A 19828-nucleotide genomic window follows, 5' to 3' on the forward strand; every position below is an offset into this window, starting at 1 on the left:
AAGCTAAACAGATTGAGCTCCTTGAGTCTATCACACTTAAAGCATATTTTCTACTCCTTTAATCTTTCTCCTGGTTCTTTTCTGAACCCTCTCCAATTTATTGAAAAGCAGAAATTACAATTCTTTGGTAAGTATTCAAACCAAAGTGGTGATCTAGATTAACTAGACTTTATTGTATTTAAAATAAAAATAAATATGAACAATAAATAGTTTAATGGGTTTACAATTTTCTTTGTAGAGGAAACGAGCTTGGGATGCTGAATGTACATCTTTTCCAGATGAGATACCTCCAGGGTTGAGAAAAGCAAATGCTGGGACAGCAGTGGCGGCTACTTCCATTTCCAGTGCATGGCTTAAATGTGGTGATGGATTTCAGAGCACTTCCATGCTTGAGGTAAAATCCTGGTTTACCTGTGGTGTAGGCTGGAGATGCAAGCTGATGATCATAAGGCTTTCCCCCTAATTTAGCTTTTTATTCACAATTTCAAAAAGAACAAACTTACTGTTTATAGCAAACGTACAACAAATCCTTGAGGCTTTAATGTGCTTGTAGTCCTCTCCCAAAATTTCCATCGGTTGAAATATTCATGTGTTCCATCTCTTCTCCCCATATTTGCCTATATTGTCAGTTGTTCTCCTTCTCTTGGAACACCACACACAAGTTGTGTCAACAGCATATTGTTGAGTTGACAAGTTAAGCAGAACTGGAAAACAAGACTGCACAAGAGTTAGTTTTCATTCCAAAGTGTAATTCTCTCTGCACGTGATGGTATCGTACACTTATCCTGGTCAGTACCTATCATCTGGAAAGAGCTCAACCATCTCCAAACTATATTTATAGTATCAAAAAATAATTCCATCCGTTCCTGGGATGAAATACAGCAGCTGTTTAAAAGTTCACAGCCACACTCAACAGTTCACGGCAGATTTCAGTTGATATTTCAGTTTTATGTCTCATTCAAAATGGCATTTGCTGTACTTTTACCTCTGATACCTCACTGGGATGTTTGTTCAATTCTGGCTGAGATTGAAGGAATGCTATCTACTGAATAGCCAACTCTGCATCTTTGTGCACTTGTTTTTTCCCCTGGAATCTCCTATCCAAGTACTGGCCAGGCCCATTGGTGCTTGGTTTGTGAGATTTTTGTAAGAGCAGAGTCAGTACAGCTGCATGCTTCTTTCCCTGCCCCTTTGAATATGTTAAGTATCATATTTTCCATCCTTCAGCCTGCTCTCCCACTTTGGAATTAGGGTGAAATTGTTGCCTATCTCTACCCGCCTCTCCCGGCAAAATGTTATGTCAGTGCTTTGGGCAGGGAGAGTGGACATTTTCCTGACCCAGAGCAGAGATTATGAAGTTCTGAAGTTGTTGTTACTTAGGAAGAGTATGAGGGAATTACTCAGAATCAGTAAGACTGCTTAATATATATAATGATTTTAATAGAAAATAAAGCTCACTGACTTGAAAGTAAACTGCCACATTAATGTGAATAAATAATAGAATAGTTCTAAGCTATAGGTACCGCATTGTTACAGTGACTATTACCCTGTTCCTTTAATCATTTGGGGGGAGTGTGTGTGTAATAAATATATTTATATTTTTTGTCATGTAGACGTCAGAATCTTCTGAAAAGAAGTCTAGAGCTGATAAGCATCTTGGGCCACTGCTTACCTCTGCTGAAGGAACGCTAGGTACTATCACTATTTCACAGTAACATTGTAAAAGCGACTATCAGTTTGCATTGTCCACATGCATTTTCTCAGTGCTTACCCGTGACATCAGCTGCTGACATAGTCTGTGCATACAGAGGGTGACCTCTGGAAGAAATAGAACTGATCCTAGCTGACTTGCACCTGCATTCCTGGTCTCCCTCTTCCCTGATCTCCAGATAGAGATCCTGAGAAGGGAGGCGGCCACTGCTTCTGCGTGTGCAGAAGGAGCTCTACTAATGCTGAATTTGTTGTACAGTCCTATCCTGCCAGGGACAGTATTTTAAAATTTTTTTTTACTCCCACAGTTTAAAAAAAAACCACAAAACAAAAAACTTTTAAAGTGTATAGATGGAAGGTGAGGCAGTTGTGAACTCCACTTGGAGAGAGAGAAATAAGGAGAGGAAAGGTGGAGCTGGGAGGAAAAGAAAATGGAGCCTATCAGCTGGATTGATAGCAGCAGCACTGCTGCTTTCATAGCACTTTCTCTTTGTGTAAGGACACCCAGGATAGCAGCATGGAGCAACTACTATCGTGATAGGAATTGCAAAAATGGATGCAGCCATAACAGTAAATTTTGAAGGGGTAATTTGATTTTTACTGTTCAAAGACAGCTTAGATACAATGTAAAAGAAGTTCTAATTTGCATGCATATATATAAAATATGGCAATACACCTTATTCCAAAAAAGCCCCAGATGCTTTGTAGACATGGGAATGTAATCAGCTATTGATGAAATGCAACTACCTCTGGTAAAACATATTAGTGTTACTATGAACTCTTAGAATTAAAAAATGAAAAATAATGCTATATCTAGGTGAAACTTCAGGAAGAACTTAAATTTTAATTCCATGAGATCAGTTTGATCAGTTGGCCAATGATAGCACTCCATTCATGTACAAAGTGCACTGGTATAGTGGTTGTGGCTTCAGTGCTCAGAAGGTAATACCCCAGCAGCATTGTACTGCTGATCACCTTTCTGGGAACTAACTTACTTTGGGTAAAGCGTTACCAGTGGAATCGCTAACATCCCTTCCTGGAGCACCCCTGGAAGGTGTTTCTTGGTAGTCTCACTTGTGAGATCTGACAGGCCCTTGCCACTTGTTAGTATGTCAGAGTCTGCTCTTAAAAACTGTTTTTAAACACTTCAGTCAAAATCACTCATATTGGTCTTCCTAGCTTCTCTACCTCCTAGCCTCCATTGTCAGTCAAAGTCCTCTCTTCCTTAGAGGTGCACTACTGCAGACTCTTTCCACTTTTCCTCAAAGGAGTTTGAAACCCACCACAGGTTTTGCAGGCTCTTTTCAGGTGTCTCACTTCTACCCCCTGCCTCCAGTCTTTGTCTCTCCATTTTCCCCGGAGGCTCTGCTGCCTCTCTTGGGTTCCATGAGTTTAAAAATAAATAAGATAATGGACATCTCTTCTACATGCTGTCCTTGGAGTTCAAAATTATGCTTTTCCAGATTTTTGAATGGAATCTGTGTTGGGAGTGGGGGAAGCTGATTTTGTTTTTTCCCTCCAGTACTGATACCAAACAACTGGATTTTTCAGAATGAAAAGTCAAACTTCAAAGTGGAAGGAAATAAGAGATCTCATTAGCTTGTGCCTGCCTGCTCTGTAAACTGAAATTCATTGTGCTACTAACCTGTAATCCTCCTCCTTTATATGCATTAATAATAATGGGTAAAAGGTATTTTGGAATATCTATCTGTTGTCTTTACTTTATCTCTAAAAACATGTTGTTTTCACCAGTTATCTGTGAATGAACAGTTTTTAATTACTCTTGAACAGCTTAATTGCCTTTTCTAACTTTGCTGTGACAGAGAGAGGCTCTACAATTATGCATCTTAACTTTTGTTGTTATGATAATGGTGGCACATTTGTTAGTTTTTGTGTGTAAATTACCAGACATACCTAAAAAATAAATAAATCTAGGAACTGATTTTACTTTCAGGTTTTAAATATTTAAAGTGTCTCTGGAGAGGTGGAGTCTGGGGGTGACAGTGATCTAGAGGAATGAACTGGGGACTGTGTCGAGATTTCTAGTCCTGGTTCTTCTATTGACTTGCTCTGTGGCCTTGGCCAAGTCAAGTGACCCCTCTGCCCCCCATTCTCTTTCTGTAAATGGAGATATTAATACTGGCCTCAAAGAGTTGTAATGAAGATGGATAATGCTTTATATTTGAAAAGTGTAAGTGGTAAATGCTGTAATATTTTAGTATTAAGTGTGAACACTCAGATAGTTGCACCTGATATTGGGGGTGGGGGGGACGGACAGGACTTACGATTTATTTCAGCTCAAAAAGAATGCAAGTTTAATTTTAAATTCACTAGTTTAGAAACTCATATTGATATGATAGTGTTACATACTAACACTGTCTCATCTCTCTGATAGGAGTTTCTACTGCTGTGAACCCAGAGGAGTTTGCAGACATAATATGGAGCTCTAGTGGCAGCGACTTCTCAGACGATGAGAATAAAATATTGATTTCAAGGTTGTATAACCAAAAGAGTCATGGTTCCAAAGCACAGAAATCTTACAGCAAGCATAACTTATTGTCCGAGGACAGGAGTAGTGAAGGTGAGTTCAAATGTTTTGCAAGTGCTTTTTGGAAAGAAATCCTGTTTGCTGAATTTTAAATATTTTATGGGAAAATCATCTGAAGTTATTGCAAAATGTTACAGCTCTGATCCTGCTATAATTGAAGTTGTTGAAAAAACTCCCTCTAACTTCTGTGGGAGCCAGAATGGGCTATAAACAGCATTAGCAAAAGTGGACTATACGCTAAAGTATGATGAGTGGAATGGCAAGGGATAATAGTTTTTAATTTGTATTGGACAACTATTCCTAATATATTGAAATAGGATGACCTACTCTTTATAGAATGTTACACTAACTCCTTTGTCCCTGCTGTTTGTGGAGTTGTGAACCCCCAGGCCTTCAGTCCTCATGCAGTCAGTGGTGCTACTGCTTGCTTTTACCTAGGGCTTGATTTCTCCCCTGTGGGTGCTTGGCTTCAGATGTGCAAGCACCTCTCGAGCCCTTGCTTAGAGATTTTCCTTTTGCAATGTCTGTTCGGCCTGCAGATATGCTCTGTACAATCTGGTGCCGCGCTCCAAGGGTATGTAGGGTTGCACATGTGAATGGCCATCAGTTCCTTCTCTATTACCTCATTCTGAGATGGAACGTTAACTTGTCCGCCTAGTGTGTGCCTCAGTGTGTTTTGTAGTTTTGTTTGTTGGTTTAGAGTTAGTTATTGTTAGTATAGAATTAGTTGTAAGAGGTTTCAGTTTTTCCTCTTTCCTCAGTTTTTTTTCCCCCCATTTTTTCCTGGGGAGTTTATTTGGCGTGGCTGGGCTTGCCAGCTTTCAAATGCTGCCTCTCTTGTCGGGAGACTGTCCCAATCGGTGGCACTCTAAGTATATCCATTGCTTGGGAGAGTCCCATATCTCCCAAATGTATAACTTTTTTTGTGTGGCTCTTAAAATCTGGAGCTCAGAAGAATCAAGAGACTAAATTGAAGCTGCTCCTGATGAAACACTCCCCTTGACCCACTTTCAAGTCAGGTCAGGAGATTCCCTCCCTCTCAATGGTGTCTCTACTCTCTTTCCATTCAAGCAAGTGTAGACAGAATGGAGCAAAAAGTGTGTTTACGTGCTTTGCAAGCAAGACAAGATCCTTCCCCTCTGGAGTTTACAGTCTCAGGCCTGGTCTACACCTAAAACATAGGTCGATTAAGCTATGTCCCTCACGAGTATGAGATATTCACACCCTGAGCGTCATAGTTAAGCGCAACTAGTTCCCGGTGTAGACCACTATTTGAACAGAAGAATTCTTCCATTGACCTAGCTACTGCCTCTCGGAGGGATGGATTAACCGCAGTGACAGAAAAACTCCTTCCACTGCTGTAGCAAGTGTCTATACTATAGTGGCATAACTGCAGCTGTGCTGCTCTAGCATTCGTAATGTAGGCATGCTATTAGATCCTGATCCTGCAATTTGCTGCACAGGGAGGAGGAAGACTGTTGTACCAACACAGAGCCCCTCTGACTTCAGAAGATCTTGAAATGGGATCAGCGTGACTAGACCCTTATGTCTGATGCAGTCCCATTTAAAGTAAACTAGATTCTGTGTGTTTTTAAAGATAATCTTTTTTGCAGGATAAGGGCCTGAATATCCAATGTACAGCTGAAGGATAGGGACTGGGTTTCTTTGAGACAGAACTGGGTTCTATAAATGGAGAGAAGAGGCCTATTTTCAGGGGAAATTGGAAGAAAGAAGGGGTGAGTTGGAGGTTTGATTGGACCTGGTATTAACCTGTTTGTTCTGTCTACACTAACTGAGCTGGGAAGCATGTTCCCAGCTGTAGACAGATGGGTGTTAGTCCAGTAGGTCAGACAGGGCTTAAAAATAGCATTGTAGCTGGGGATAGCTTATGCGGTGGCTTGGGCTATCCTCCTGAGCACAAAGTGACTCGGATGCCCTGGGCACATCCCCTGAGCTGCCGCTTGTGCTACTGCAAACTATACTTCTGTTTTTAGTGTGCTAACTCAAGGAGAGCTAGCGTGTCTCTCTACCTGTTCTAGAAGCGCAGTGCCAGCGGCAATGTAGATGTACCCATCTTCTTGTTGCTGTTGTCTGTACCTTTTTTCTTTTGGAACAACCTTCATGTATCTTTGGTTCGTCAACTGTCTATTTTTGTTTCAAATCTCTGATGAAGACTTACTTTTTCTCTCTTATCCTTTACTTCTCTTACCCTCTGTTTGATTTACTCAGCCGAACTTGAGCTAGGGCTTTTGGAAAATGTAACTAGATAAATCCTAATAATTAAAAACCTGCTACCTTCTTAGGGAGGATACTATCAGATTGCAAACCAATCAGATTGCATATGGAAATAGTCAGTCTATCATGTTGAGATTTGCCTCCACAAAAGTTAGCATTTACCTGCTATTTAATTTTATAACTGTACTATTTAGCTCTGCAAAGTATATTAGAATTCAGCTTTTTATGGAAGATGCTATCAAAGTTGTTTTGTGTGTTATGGAAAGAGTAAAAAAAATATTTGGTTGAATGTACACAGAATAACATCACTTACATTTTTGAATTAGAGATAATTTAACAGCATGTTTACTATCATTGTTGAATTTATAGTTATAAATAGCACAGAGACTCATTAAACAAAATATCTTTAACAAATACTTCATTCAGGTGAACTACAGTTCATTGACTGGGAGAAAGACAGTGATCCTGGGGATAGTGGTGATGAATGCGGTGGACCAGGAAAAGATGACAGTGCATTGGACATATCAGACTCTGATTCCTGTGCAAGCAGTAATTCTCTGCCCCTTGAAGAGAAGGAAGGTGAACTTCCTAAGGTGAGAAAAGGTTTCTGCTTAAAAAAACCAAAGCTTAACTGTACAGCATATTTAGGTTTGGAGAACTGATTTGGGTGGGACATGAGGTTTTTTGTTTTTGTTTACCTCTTCTCCCTAAAAGAGAGCTTCACAAACAAGAATGTATTTCAAATTCTCATTCTTCCCCAAACTTAAATAGGTAAGCAGTGTGGTCAGTGAATAGAGCAGTCGACAGGGAGTCTTGTTGTTCTTAAATGATCACATGAGATCTGATTTAGAAAAAAAAATTGTATAACTTTCTTATGAATTAACAATGTCTTGTGCAGTTTAAGTGGCATGGGTTTTTGCCTTAAAGTCAGAGTGCTCTGCCAAAACAGGCTCTTCCAGTATCAGACCTTCCCGCAGTTCCCATTAGCTGGGAGTGTCCAACTGTAGCCACAGGGAGCTGAGGGGCTCCATGCCTGCAGATGCTCCAGTTAAACAAAATGACAGTGTATTATATATTCAATTCAAGATTCCATAGAATTTAAAATCATCATCAGATTTTGGTGTAGACCCGTTTTATAAGCCGCTTTTTGATGTCACTTTTTTACCAAAAATATTCAGCTTATGAACGAGTACATACAGTAAATTTCTGGAGGATAGGTCCATCAACGGCTATTAGCCAAGATGGTCAGAGATTTAACCTTACGCTCTGGGTGTCCCTAAGCCTCTGACTGGCAGATGCTGGGACTGGATAACAGGGAATGGATCGCTCAAGAATTGCCTTGTTCTGTCCTTTCCCTCTGAATCATCAGGCATTGGCCAGTGTCAGATGACAGGATACTGGGCTTGATGGGCCATTGGTCTGATCCAATATGGCTGTTCTTATGTTCTTAACAAAATGGTTACCTGTTTCTTCCCACAGAAGATCCATTATCCTTTAGGCACCAGTTTTACAAACACTGTCTCTAAATTTGCATGTCTAAATTGTAGGTGCCTGCATTTTTTGGGTGTCCCAAATCTTGGATTGGTTTGTGCCAACTTGATTTTTGTGCTTCAGCTGGGAAATTAGATGACAGTTGCTTGCACAAATGCTATTTGCGTGCAGAAAAACTTGATGTTCAAAACTGCACTCGTAAAAATAAGCATACATATTTTAGGGACTGGATTGAAGTAATTTCTAATATTTAGCCGTTGTATTTAAAAGTTAATAGTACTGTACAAGTATGTTCTCAGAATTTCCAGTAGAGGGTGCCAAAAATTAACTATTCAGTTTTACTTTTCAGTAACAAATTACTTGGGCGTTCTAGAGAAAATCCCTTCTAGATGCTGTAAATAGTATACTCTTATGTAATTGGATAAACTTAATGCCCTCTAGTGGCAATTAGACATTGTGCAGGTTAAATTGTCTAAGAGGGGTTTGTGTGTATAGTGGGTGGGATGTTATGATGAATACAGATGTCAACATGAAATCTGACATATGAGCAGACATAAGGTATGGTATGCTATTCTAGACAAAAGGAAAAACAAGCAGCATATCTGTAGTAATAATGATAATAGGAGTGTGAAAACAATAGGCCAAACTAAATTGTATCACAACTTCAGTTAAATCAATGGAGTAGCAACTACTTTCACCAGGCCAAGACTATGAAAAAAGGATTGGTCTGAGAATAAGAGTTGTGTTTCCAGTCTACTAATCAGGAGTGGGGTAGAATCGCTGCCAAGTAGCAAATTCATCAGCCATATTCCAGTGACTGACATCTGCTTCTGGCTAGTTGGTTAAAGACAAGGGTGAAAGGACTCCATTTCCAATATCTTGGAGAAAAGCTTAGCCCTCCTGACACCCTTTGCTATGAGGGCTCTTTTCCAGAAAGCTGCTTGTGGAGCCAGTTCTGTTTCTTTTTTTTTTTTTTTTTCATTTGCCTCTGACTAGTAAGATGTCTTATAAACTTGATGCTTCATCCCTTCTAGATGCTGTAAATAAGGAGCATTTCCCCCTGCAAGGGTCCCAGAGCTTGGGCTGCAGCCTGAGTCCAAACATCTACACTGTAGTTAAACAGCACTTAGTCCAAGCTCTATGAACCTGAGTCAGCTGGCACAGGGCAACTGTGGTTTTTTAATTGCTGTGTAAACCCTCTACCCTTTCTTCCACCCTCCAGTTCAGGCTTTTCACCCCCTTTCAATTTCTCCAGTGCCTATGTTTTGTGCCCAAGCATCAGGGGGACATTAAATGTGATTCCTGATGGTTTTGCTGCTACGCACAGGGCTGAGTAGCAGCAGTGAAACTGAGAAGCTTGGTTTTCATTTTTGCTGCTGTTTGACAAAGCCATGAACAATAGTGGAAATATTAGAGCTGCCTATCTGTAGATTCAGGAAGACTGTACTGCTTTGGTTTGTTTCAAAAGGAAAGGCTATCTTCACAATCATAAGGGTTAGAAGGTTTTTTAATGGAAATTTAAATTCTATACAACTTGATGGCTTGGGCCTCATGTTATCTAGGAATAACTTCCCACTCTACACCAGCAAGTAAATTTTTCATGCTCTGCCAACTAGTAATCTAGTACTGTTGTGATAGATCCCCTGAAATCAAGTCAAAACTGATAGCAAGGCAGACAAGATTACATAAATCTGTAAATAGGAATAGTTGAGGAGTTGGATGATACAATTTAATGGATACTGAGTGTATAAGCTCTCAGTTGTCAAATCATTTCCCCAATCTGACCAGCAGAGGGAGAAAGGCTGTCTCCCCAGATCTTCCCCATCCATACTATGTCAGGTGTCAGTGGGTGATGTGTAGATAAGTACATCCTCTCCCCTACACCCTCTTCAAAGCACCATCAGGAATCCTGAGCAAAATTAATACAGGATGAACTCAAATGAACTCTCTGCAGATGGAAATCCTTTAAACTTTCTTAAATGTGGAATTTGGGAGTCCTAATAGCAGAGGTGGAATGGAGTGTCCCATGTCCACCTCATACTATCCCAGGAAAACACACTTATGGTTTGTCTATACATGACAGTTTGCCACTTTAACTATACTGGGATAATGAAAGTGGTACAACCCATTCCACTCCAGTGCGGCTGCAGTTATACCAGTATAGTGGATTCCCCTTTCCTGTATGAAATAAACTATACCAGGGGTCGGCAACCTTTCAGGAGTGATGTGCCGAGTCTTCATTTATTTACTGTAATTTGCATGTCGGTAATACATTTTAACATTTTTAGATGATCTCTTTCTATAAGTCTATAAATATATAACTAAACTATTGTTGTAAATAAGGTTTTTAAAATGTGTAAGAAGCTTCATTTAAAATTCAATTAAAATGCAGAGCTCCCCGGACCAATGGCCAGGACCCGGGCAGTATGAGTGCCACTGAAAATCAGCTTGCATGCTGAAGGCGGCACGCGTGCCATAGGTCTACCCCTGAGCTATACCAATATACAGCACCTTTTATACTGGTACAACCCCTGCATCCGTGCTAGGGGTTGTACCGGTACAACTATATATTTCAGAAAAAAATCACACCTCTAAGCAAAATAGTTTATACTGTTAAAAAATTGTGTGTAGACCAGGACTCGGAGGATTCCTTTTCAGTTTTCTTTCTGACAGAGCTCCCTTTTGTGGAAATTTCCATGGGAGTAGTCAGTCTGGGCTATACTTTAACTCTGGGGGCTAGCTCATGCAGGAAGTTAAATCCCCAGTGTAAATTACTGGCTCCTTATAGCTTTGGCATACTTTACCATGCTATGCAATATTTGGGACTTGCACCCTTGTAGGAATAATTCAGGCAAACTATTTGAGGAAAAGTACAACAGAACTGAAAATACAAAAGAGGTATTTGCTTCAGGAAAGCATTTTGTACAAGATTAATCTTTTAAAAGGCCTGTTAATTTAGTGGCCTACACTGCAAAATGGGCAACCATTTGAGATAAAATATTTGTGTAGTTTTCAGTTTGTATAAATCTTTTGCCTTTTACTAAATCTTTGAAACCTAATGGAGTGTCTGCATAATTAGAAGACTTTTTTTTGTGTGAAATTTATTGTCTGCTACTCAGAAATATGCTACACTCCATTAGGTTCTGGAGGGTTAGCAATTCTGTCAAAATATTTTTCTGTAATAATTATCCATTTTTACGTTGTGCTAGACCTCTAATTTCATGGGCCATTTTAAACATGAACAAGTTTGTGACTGATGCCTTCCTTGATACACCAATAGGTTTGGTCTGAAAATTACTTCTCTCCAGTATTTTTGTTACAAATCATTTTTAAAAGAATAAGCCCTCACCCTCCTTTTTAAACAAAAATGTACAAGCTGGGGTCTATGTGCACAGCTTTTACTTATGTGTAGGCCCTGCACTTAAAAAATAGAGGATAGGATTTTCAAAGTTGCTTAACAGTGGCCTAACTCTACTCAGTCTCATTAATTTCAGTGGGAGCAGAGCTAGATCAATACACACAGTTTTGAAAATCCTACCCAGAGTTGGGTGGATTATGTGGTTTTTTTGTTTTTTGTTTTTTGTTTTTTTTTCTTTCCTTTTGGCGAGTTGGGGAAAGATCGGGGTGGAAAGGACGTGTTGCTTTTTGTTCAGATACAAAAAAACCCTTTAATCCTATAACTGACTTGATTTTTTGCTTAAGAAAATGAAGGACAGACAATACTGAAGGCCTGGCCCAGGAATAGTCTTCCTCAAGAACTTCCAAAGGGGCAGGGAGGCACTAGCAGCCTTTTCCTTGGAGATTCTGATGTGCAATGATGGTGACCTCCTTTCCAGTATACTTATATAATGCTTTCTAAGAGGACTGTGTTTCCCTCAACACAGATCTATGAGCACATTTCACTGCATTACAAATAGTGGTTTGAATGACCCAACCAGAATGTGGCCTTCGCTAAAAGCCTCCTCTCAGAGATAAAAGACTTCGAATGTAATAAAAAAAGACTAATCTCTTAAATATTTTAAATTTTAAATATTTTCATTCCAAGGGATTAAACAGAATCTAATGTTGTTCAAATCAGATTTCATCCCTCCTACCATGTGGCCTCCTTCACTAGGAACTCTACTGTAGGAGGCCACATGGTAGACTCTTTGTTGCAAAACACACTTAATAAGCCTGCCTGCAATGTATCTTTAAATTATAACATCTAATCTGGATGCAAAAGAACCCAGCAAAAAAAGTTAAGTTTATAGTTTGGTAAAACATTTTTTCCCCAAAGGAATAAATAGAAAACATTAATCGTTCCCAAATGGGAATCTTGTAGGAGGATATTCCTTAAACTAGACCATTGCCAGGTTTTAAATGTTTCAGACTTCACTGAAATGTATCATTACTAGTATTCTAAAAGCCCTGTTGCTTTTTGGCATTGCATTGGAAATGGGAGCTTTAAATGATTCCTATAGAATAGAAAATACGCTTCTGTGCAATTGTCTTCCCTTAGTGAACAATGTTGTGAAGTTCTTCCAAATACACACCTTTGGGTAGTATGTGAGGCTTTCTGACCTACCAGAATTGGGGCCATGGATGAGTCAGTAATTGATATACTAGTTTATTGCTGCCGCAGTAACTTAGCTCAAAAATGACAAACTAGGAAAGTATAGCAAGTGATTTGCTTCTCTCTCTCTTTCTATGCCCTGGTCTTGAGTGAATTAGATTTTACATCTTCGATGGCATCCCAAAAATATCCCTCAAAGGTGAGCAGTATCTTGAGCAGCCAGTCATACAAGTATTGTGCATATATGTGGCCTTTCTCTTTTGTCCTCATCGTCTTGCATCACTATACTTTTTCTACATGTAAAATTAAAACTGAATCTAGCACCTATCTTGTACAATACAGTTAAAAATAGGTTATTTTAGGGCATTGAATCATAATATCAAATGGAATCTGTATCAAGTCAGATTGATAACTTAAACATTGATAAAAGATTATTATGTTTGTGTTGCTGCAAGCATTTATTTTGGCACCCATGACTCCTGTATCTGGGCACCTTAAAAAGCATATATTGAGACACAGTAATAATCTTAATGAGAAAGAGACCAAACACCACATTCCCCTGCTGCCTGCAGCATTACTAGTCAGGATGCTACGATTTAGTCAGCTGGGAAGGCCTGGACAAAGTGGAGCATCTTGCAGCTATTTCTGAAAGGGTATTTCTGCAAGAAGCAAATATCAGAGTTACGAACTCACTACCAAGAAAGCTCTGCCTCCAGAAAAACAAATACAAACACATCAACCAGCTTATTAGAAACTTCTACACTTCTAAAGAAATACTTTTCTGTGGACAAACTGGTCTTTGACTGCAGTAGGCCTGTTCTCAAAACCAGCTGTTCAGAACACATCAGGTCAATAATGGTTTAGGAAGCAACTATCACTTTGCACTCACATCAGTCAGGTAAAATGATTAACTGTAAAGCAACCACTTGATATAACAGATATAATATTCTTGTAATGGAACACGGTAAGGGAATTAGCCTTTCTGTAGCCAGAGAAGACTTATCTTGTGACAACTGGTTTCCATTGACTTGATCAATTTAATAAATTTAAAAATAGACTATTACACTTTTTCAGTATAGAATATAGTCCACTCCTGGATGAGTTGTGGTAGTCCGTGTTATAACTGCTTTCCTTTAGGGCTCCACATTCATATTAATTGGGCCAGCATTTGAATGTAGCTGAAGATATAAGTTGAATCTTTAGGTCTATAATGGTCTATGGGTTGACAGTTTTTAAAATATTTAGTTTGGGAATTCAAATCTCAACATGGCGGATTAGGTTCTTTATCCTCCTGAGGTAGATAACTGGGTGGTGGTAATTCAAATAATACCTTGAAATCTCAAATCAACCCTTTGTGCTGTGCATAGACATTAAATAGCCATGTTACTCTTAATGAGAGTAGAAGTGTCTGACCAAAATTCCCTCCGCCTTACACATACATATACTTTAGTCCTATAAGTTAGGTTGCTTAAAGGTGGCCACATTTCTTAAATATTCTGGGATGTTTTTCTATGTAAATCTAAAATAGCATTGTGTGTATTAAGCTATTCACATAGACTCTGAGAAATAGCAGAAGTTACCGTAATGAAGTGGAGCCTAGGCCTTGATGGCACATGCTGTTCATACTAGACCTATCTATTTTCACTGATTCAACTGGGCAAACAGTTGGCTGTTTGGGTCTACTAATCCACCAGTTCTTCTCTGTTTAACTTAAGGATTCAGTTAAGCCACATCTTCTTTCTTGCATAGCTCTGGAGAGCCACAACTTAAATACAGCTGACAGCTTAGCTATCTCTGCTTATGTGTACCAAATGCTTCCATCCCGCCCCATGTTGTAAAATAACATTAAAATTAGAGTGACTTCTGTTTCCCAAAGGGAAAACGGGACACCGCGTGGGGCTGGCCCAAGGCACCCCCTCCCCCACGGGGCTGGCCCCAGGTGCTCGGCCAAGATGTCCCCCCCCCCCGGCCCCCGTCACTGGTCACTTGAACCCTGAAGACCCCCAACTTAAGGTTGTCACTGGTGGCTCAAACCCTGCTGGCTCCCGCTCAAGGCTGTCCTCAGCATTGGAACTCTTTCTCCCTTTGCCCCCTGCCTCCAGCCCAGTCTCCATCCTGCATGAGGCTGGCATCTCCGCTTGCTTTCTCTCTCTCACACCCGCCCCCCTCTCCCTCATTCTGCCACATTGCATCCCACTTTTTTTGACAAAAGTGGGCATTTGTCCCATTTGCTCTTACCAACTGATCAAAAAAAGATGGGACGGCTTAAAGGGACTGTCCTGGCCAAAACAGGATGTATGGTTACCCTAATTAATGTGGAGCTCTTTGGTTTTCCAGAGGCAGCATTCCATGGGAGGGATCTGGAGTTTTTCAGGCTTGGATCCTCTAGGCAACAGTGACTCTGTTTGGAACACTGAAGAGGGAAGTTTCTGAATACTGGGGAGAGGCAAAAGAAATGCATGCTGCTATGCCAGGCCCTCCTCTCTCTCCCAACAGCAATACTGATTTATAAGTGTAGGTCAGATGTTAGTTTTTAACTCTTGCTGTGGAGGGAAGTGGTGGGAAAGGAGGCTCATTATCATGAGTAGGGTCAGTCTTAACCTCTGCATGGTCTGGCATATGGGCATGATGGGTGTGTACTAGGGGCTTAGTATTATTAGAACTAAGGCTTGACAAAACATTTTGGGAATTATTTTAATTCCATTCTCAACTGCAGAAAAAGGTTTGTGCACATCAAATTGTGACAAATGCCTGTGTCTTGAGTAGGTTTGGATTTGATCACCAAACTGTTGACAGTGCTCTAATTTACACAGATTTAATTGTTTCTGACTTCCTTGCTAATTTTTAATTTAAAAACCAAACTTATTTTACAGTGATTTACAAAGACAATTTTATCCTCAAGACATTAGGTGGATAATTCTCCATCAAATTTACACCTTCACGATTGTCTGTCTCAGCAAAAAGGTGACGGATTCAATGGGTTTGGGAGTGTGAAATATCCTCTCATCAGTAGAATGTGTGCAGCGCAGGGAGAGGCATAGTGGCAGGGTAACTTAAGGAATCTCGTGCTGCTGCTGCTCATACTGTACCTGTTCTCAAATCAAATTGTATTGACTGAAGGTTTTTGCCATGTCAAAGACAAAAAATTGCGTACAAACAGCCACTAAAATATGCAGTAGTAAACAAAATACATTTAAAATGGCTAATCAATCAAAAACCAAAATTGAAACAAAGCAGTAAGTATACAAATACCCTTGCTCTTAAATCTCCAGATTTATTATTTTAAACATTAAGGACCTGTTTCAGTTTGTATTTAGGGGTTTCATGCCTTTGACTTCAGTGAGAGCAGAATTGTGCCCTTTGTGAAAAGTGTTAAGCATGTAGAGTTCATGTCCATCTTACTGTATAAAACAAGACAGTTCAGTAGATTCTGATAAGAACAATAAACAGAATATGATGAGATGGAACAAAATGTTTAAGTTTTTCTGGCTGTAAGAGGAGTTTGGAAGGTTCATAGTCCAGAAACCTGGTCACTTGGGGTGCAAGTGTCTGTTTTCTCCTTTAGACAGATAAGGTTCTTTTCCTCAGATGTGTATCTGTTGTATACAGTATCTTTTCACCCATTTTATTTCATGTGATGGAGGCTAGCTATATATTTTCATGCTGCTGCTGGCCTCTGCTTGGAGGGTATACAGTTAGGTGGTGTGGGGCTAGGGCATAAGAGGTGCTACTGCTGTCACTAGCTGCCATTGCAGTGCAAGAACATAGAATAATGGGGTTAGAAGGGACTGCAATGATCATCTCGTCCAACCCTCTGCCAAGATGAAGAGTTTGTTGTGTCTAAACCATCCAAGACAGATGGGCATCCACCCTTTTTTGTAAACCTCTAATAAAGACACTTCAATGACTTCCCTAGACAGTTTGTTATATTGTCCTACTATTTTTACAATCAGGAAGTTTTTCTTGATCTATAATCTAGATCTAATGTTGTAGTTTGAACCCACTGCCTCTTGTCCAGCCTTATGTGGCAAGACAGAACAACTTTTCTCCATCTTTTTTATGGCAGCCTTTCAAATATTTGCAGACTGCTATCATGTTCCCCCTTAATCTCCTCTTTTCTAAACTAAACATACCCAGTTCCTTCAGCTTTTACTCGTATGGCTTGCATTCAGTCCCTTTGATCATCTTTGTTGCTCATCTCTGGATCCTTTCCAGTTTCTCTACAGCCTTTCTATACAACAGTGATCAAAATTGGACACAGTACCCCAGTTGAGACCTATCCAGTGCCAAGTAGAGAGGTACTATGCCTTCCTGTGACTTGCATGCTGTGCCTCTGTTAATGCAACCCAAAATTGCATTTGCTTTGTTTTGCAACAGCATTGCATTGTTTACTCATGTTGAGGTTATTATCTACCACAAGTCCCAGGCTAGTTATGCCCCATTCTGTATTTGTGCATTTGTTTTTTTTCCCCATAAGTGTAGCACCTTATATTTGTCTTGTTGAATTTCATTTAGTTGACTATAACCCAATTCTCCAATTTATCAAGATCCCTTTGAATTTTGCTCTATTCTGAAAAGTGTTTGCAATCCCTTCCCAGCAATAACACCCAGTGGCCAGAGATTGGGCACTAGATGGGGAGGGCTCTGAGTTACTACTGAGAATTCTTTCCCAGGTGTCTGACTAGTAGATTTTGCCAACATGCTCATGATTCCACTGATCACCATTTTCGGTTCAGGAAGGAATTTTCCTTCAGCTCAAATTAGCAGAGACCCTGGGGGGTTTTCATCTTCCTCTGAAAAATAGCCACATAACTTGCTGATTTAAATGAGAGTAAATGGTGCATTATCTGTAACTTGAAGTCTTTAAATCAAGATTTGAGGATTTCAGTAACTCGGCCAGAAGTTATGGGCCTATTACAGAAGGGAGTGGGTGAAGTTCTGTGGCCTGTGGTGCGCAAAGAGGTCAGACCAGATGATCATGATGGTCCCTTCTGTTCTTAAAGTCTATGAGCACCTCTTATAAGTCCCCCTGTTCAGAAGCAGCAAATCTCATTGCTTGGCCATTGCAAGATTAGTTCATGCTTAGGGCATGGTTTCTAAAGTTTTCTGAGAAACCATAAGATTCAATAATTGTCTTTTTAAATCTTGGATTCTACAGAAATAAATGGCATTTGTCATACTCGCCTAGAAATGCTGTCTTCTCACTCTGGATGAGGTGATGAGGAATTTCATCAGATTGGGATTTTTTTTTTTTTTATCTGCTCATTAAAAGAAACGCAGAACAGTAATCTGATTGTAACTTGAAGACTTTTATATTTGTAACATTCTGGGAAAAAGCTCAGTTTTTTTCAATTGCATTTGTCAGCGTGTTTTTAAAAAAATATTCATTGTTGCTTTTAGATGTGTGCTAAAAGTGCCATACTTGACTGATTGGGAAAGTGATTCTATGTTTTGAGAAATGTAATTTGTAAAGCAGTTTAGGATCCTTTTGTAATGAGAGGAGCTGTATAATGTAACATATGAACTTGTCAGAAGCGCTTATTTGAATATTTAGGAGGATGTTTTGAGTAAAGTAGTTGCAGCTGTGTTTTTTGGGATGTGTATGCCTAAATAGGGAATACGTAGTGATGTGGTATAAAGTCCTGAATTCGAAATGGGTCTCTTTCTACTGAGTAGTAAATATGTGCATTTCTCCTAAGCCATGGGGATCTAGGACTGTCATCTCAAATAAGAGAAGATTTATCAGCACTTTTTTTTTTTTTTTTTTTTTGTGTGGAATCTTAGAAATGTAGGACTGTAACGGAACTCAGTAGGTCAACTAAAACAGTCCCCTGCACTGAGGTAGGTCTAAGTATTCAGTGTCCCCCTTCAGAATCCTCTTCTCCAGACTAAACAACCTCCCCCCCCTTTCTTTTTTTTCAGTCTTTCCTTGTTGGTCATGATTAAAAGTCTAGAAAACATTTTTGTTACTCTCCTCTAGACTTTCTCCAGTTTGTCCATATCTTTCCCAAAGTGTGGTGCCCAGGATGCAATACTCCCAGTTGAGACCATATCAGTCCTGAACAGAATGGAAGAGTTACTTCTCGTGTCTTGCTTGCAACACTTCTGCTAATACATTCCAGAATATTTGCTTTTTTTGCAACAGTATTACATTGTTGACTCATATTTTGCTTGTGATCTGTTATAAGTCCCAGATCCTTTTTGGCAGTACTTCTTCCTAGGCAGTTATTTCCCATTTTGTATTTGTGCAATTGATTATTCCTTCCTAAGAATAGTCCGTTGTATTTGTCCTTATTGAATTTCATCCTGTTTATTTCAGACCATTTCTCTAGTTTGTCAAGATCATTTTGAATTTTAATCCTGTCCTCCAAAGTGCTTACAATCCCTCCCAGCATGGTTTCGTCCACACATGTTAAGCTTACTCTGTCATTATCCAAATCATTTATGAAGCTATTGAATAGAACCAGACTCAGGACAGATCCCTGTGAGACCCCAGATGATATGCTCTTCCAGCTTAATTGTGAACCATGATAACTACTCTCTCTCTCTGAGGGAACTTTTTTTCCAAACCAGTGGTGCACTCACCTTATCATAGGTCCATCTAGACGAGTGGTTCTCAAACTTATTTGATTCCCCCCACCCCACCCTTCTTTGTGTCTGTCCCCAGTGAGGGATTGGGGCAGTGAGAGAGGGAGGAAGAAGAGCCTAAGCCTGAGCTGCCTCCTGGTGAGGGATTGGAGCAGGGAGCGGTCAAGGAGAGCCCAAGCTCGGGCTACCTCCCTGTGAGCTATTGGGGGGAGGGGAGGAGAGACCAAGCCCAGGTAGTGGGTCTCTGTCCCCTTTTACCACTGCCTATTCGGTGTGCATGGCCCTTCTGCATGAGCCCCAGCCATTTGGGCTGACAGCTAGAGCTTTTTTTTTTTATATTTATATTTATTTATTTATTTATTTTAAATAAACACCACACACAACAAAACAGTAGATGACTTGGGCCTCCCTTGGGAAGTCTGCCCCAGTTTGAGAACTAATGATCTAGACTATATTTCTCCAGTTTGTTTGAGAAGGTCATGTGAGACAGTATCAAAAGCCTAACTAAAATCAAGATATATATGACATCTGCTTCCCGGGTATCCACGAGGCTTGTTCTGTCAAAGAAGGATATTAGGTTGGTGTGACATAATTTGTTCTTGACAAATCCATGTTGACTGTTACTTATCAATTTATTTTCTTATAGGTGCTTACAGATTGATTGATTTTCATTATGTGCTCCATTATCTCTCCAGGTACTGAAG

At 39.8% G+C, this 19828-nt stretch overlaps 1 protein-coding gene across 3 annotated transcripts in view; it reads left to right on the forward strand.

Annotated features, from left to right (window-relative positions):
- SPIDR (scaffold protein involved in DNA repair) overlaps nucleotides 1-19828 on the forward strand; it is a 373383-nt gene that overhangs the window by 19263 nt on the left and 334292 nt on the right. For all 3 annotated transcript variants that reach the window (XR_012655349.1, XM_075063011.1, XM_032800081.2), the window contains exons 2-5: nucleotides 239-394; nucleotides 1614-1692; nucleotides 4106-4291; nucleotides 6920-7086. Coding sequence is in view for 2 of the 3 variants with exons in the window: in XM_075063011.1 (XP_074919112.1) it covers nucleotides 239-394; nucleotides 1614-1692; nucleotides 4106-4291; nucleotides 6920-7086 (588 nt within the window). In the remaining variant the exon portion in view is untranslated. The remainder of the gene's footprint in view (nucleotides 1-238; nucleotides 395-1613; nucleotides 1693-4105; nucleotides 4292-6919; nucleotides 7087-19828) is intronic.

This window comes from Chelonoidis abingdonii, chromosome 2 (assembly GCF_003597395.2).
Source record: "Chelonoidis abingdonii isolate Lonesome George chromosome 2, CheloAbing_2.0, whole genome shotgun sequence".
NCBI classification, from domain to species: domain Eukaryota; kingdom Metazoa; phylum Chordata; order Testudines; family Testudinidae; genus Chelonoidis; species Chelonoidis abingdonii.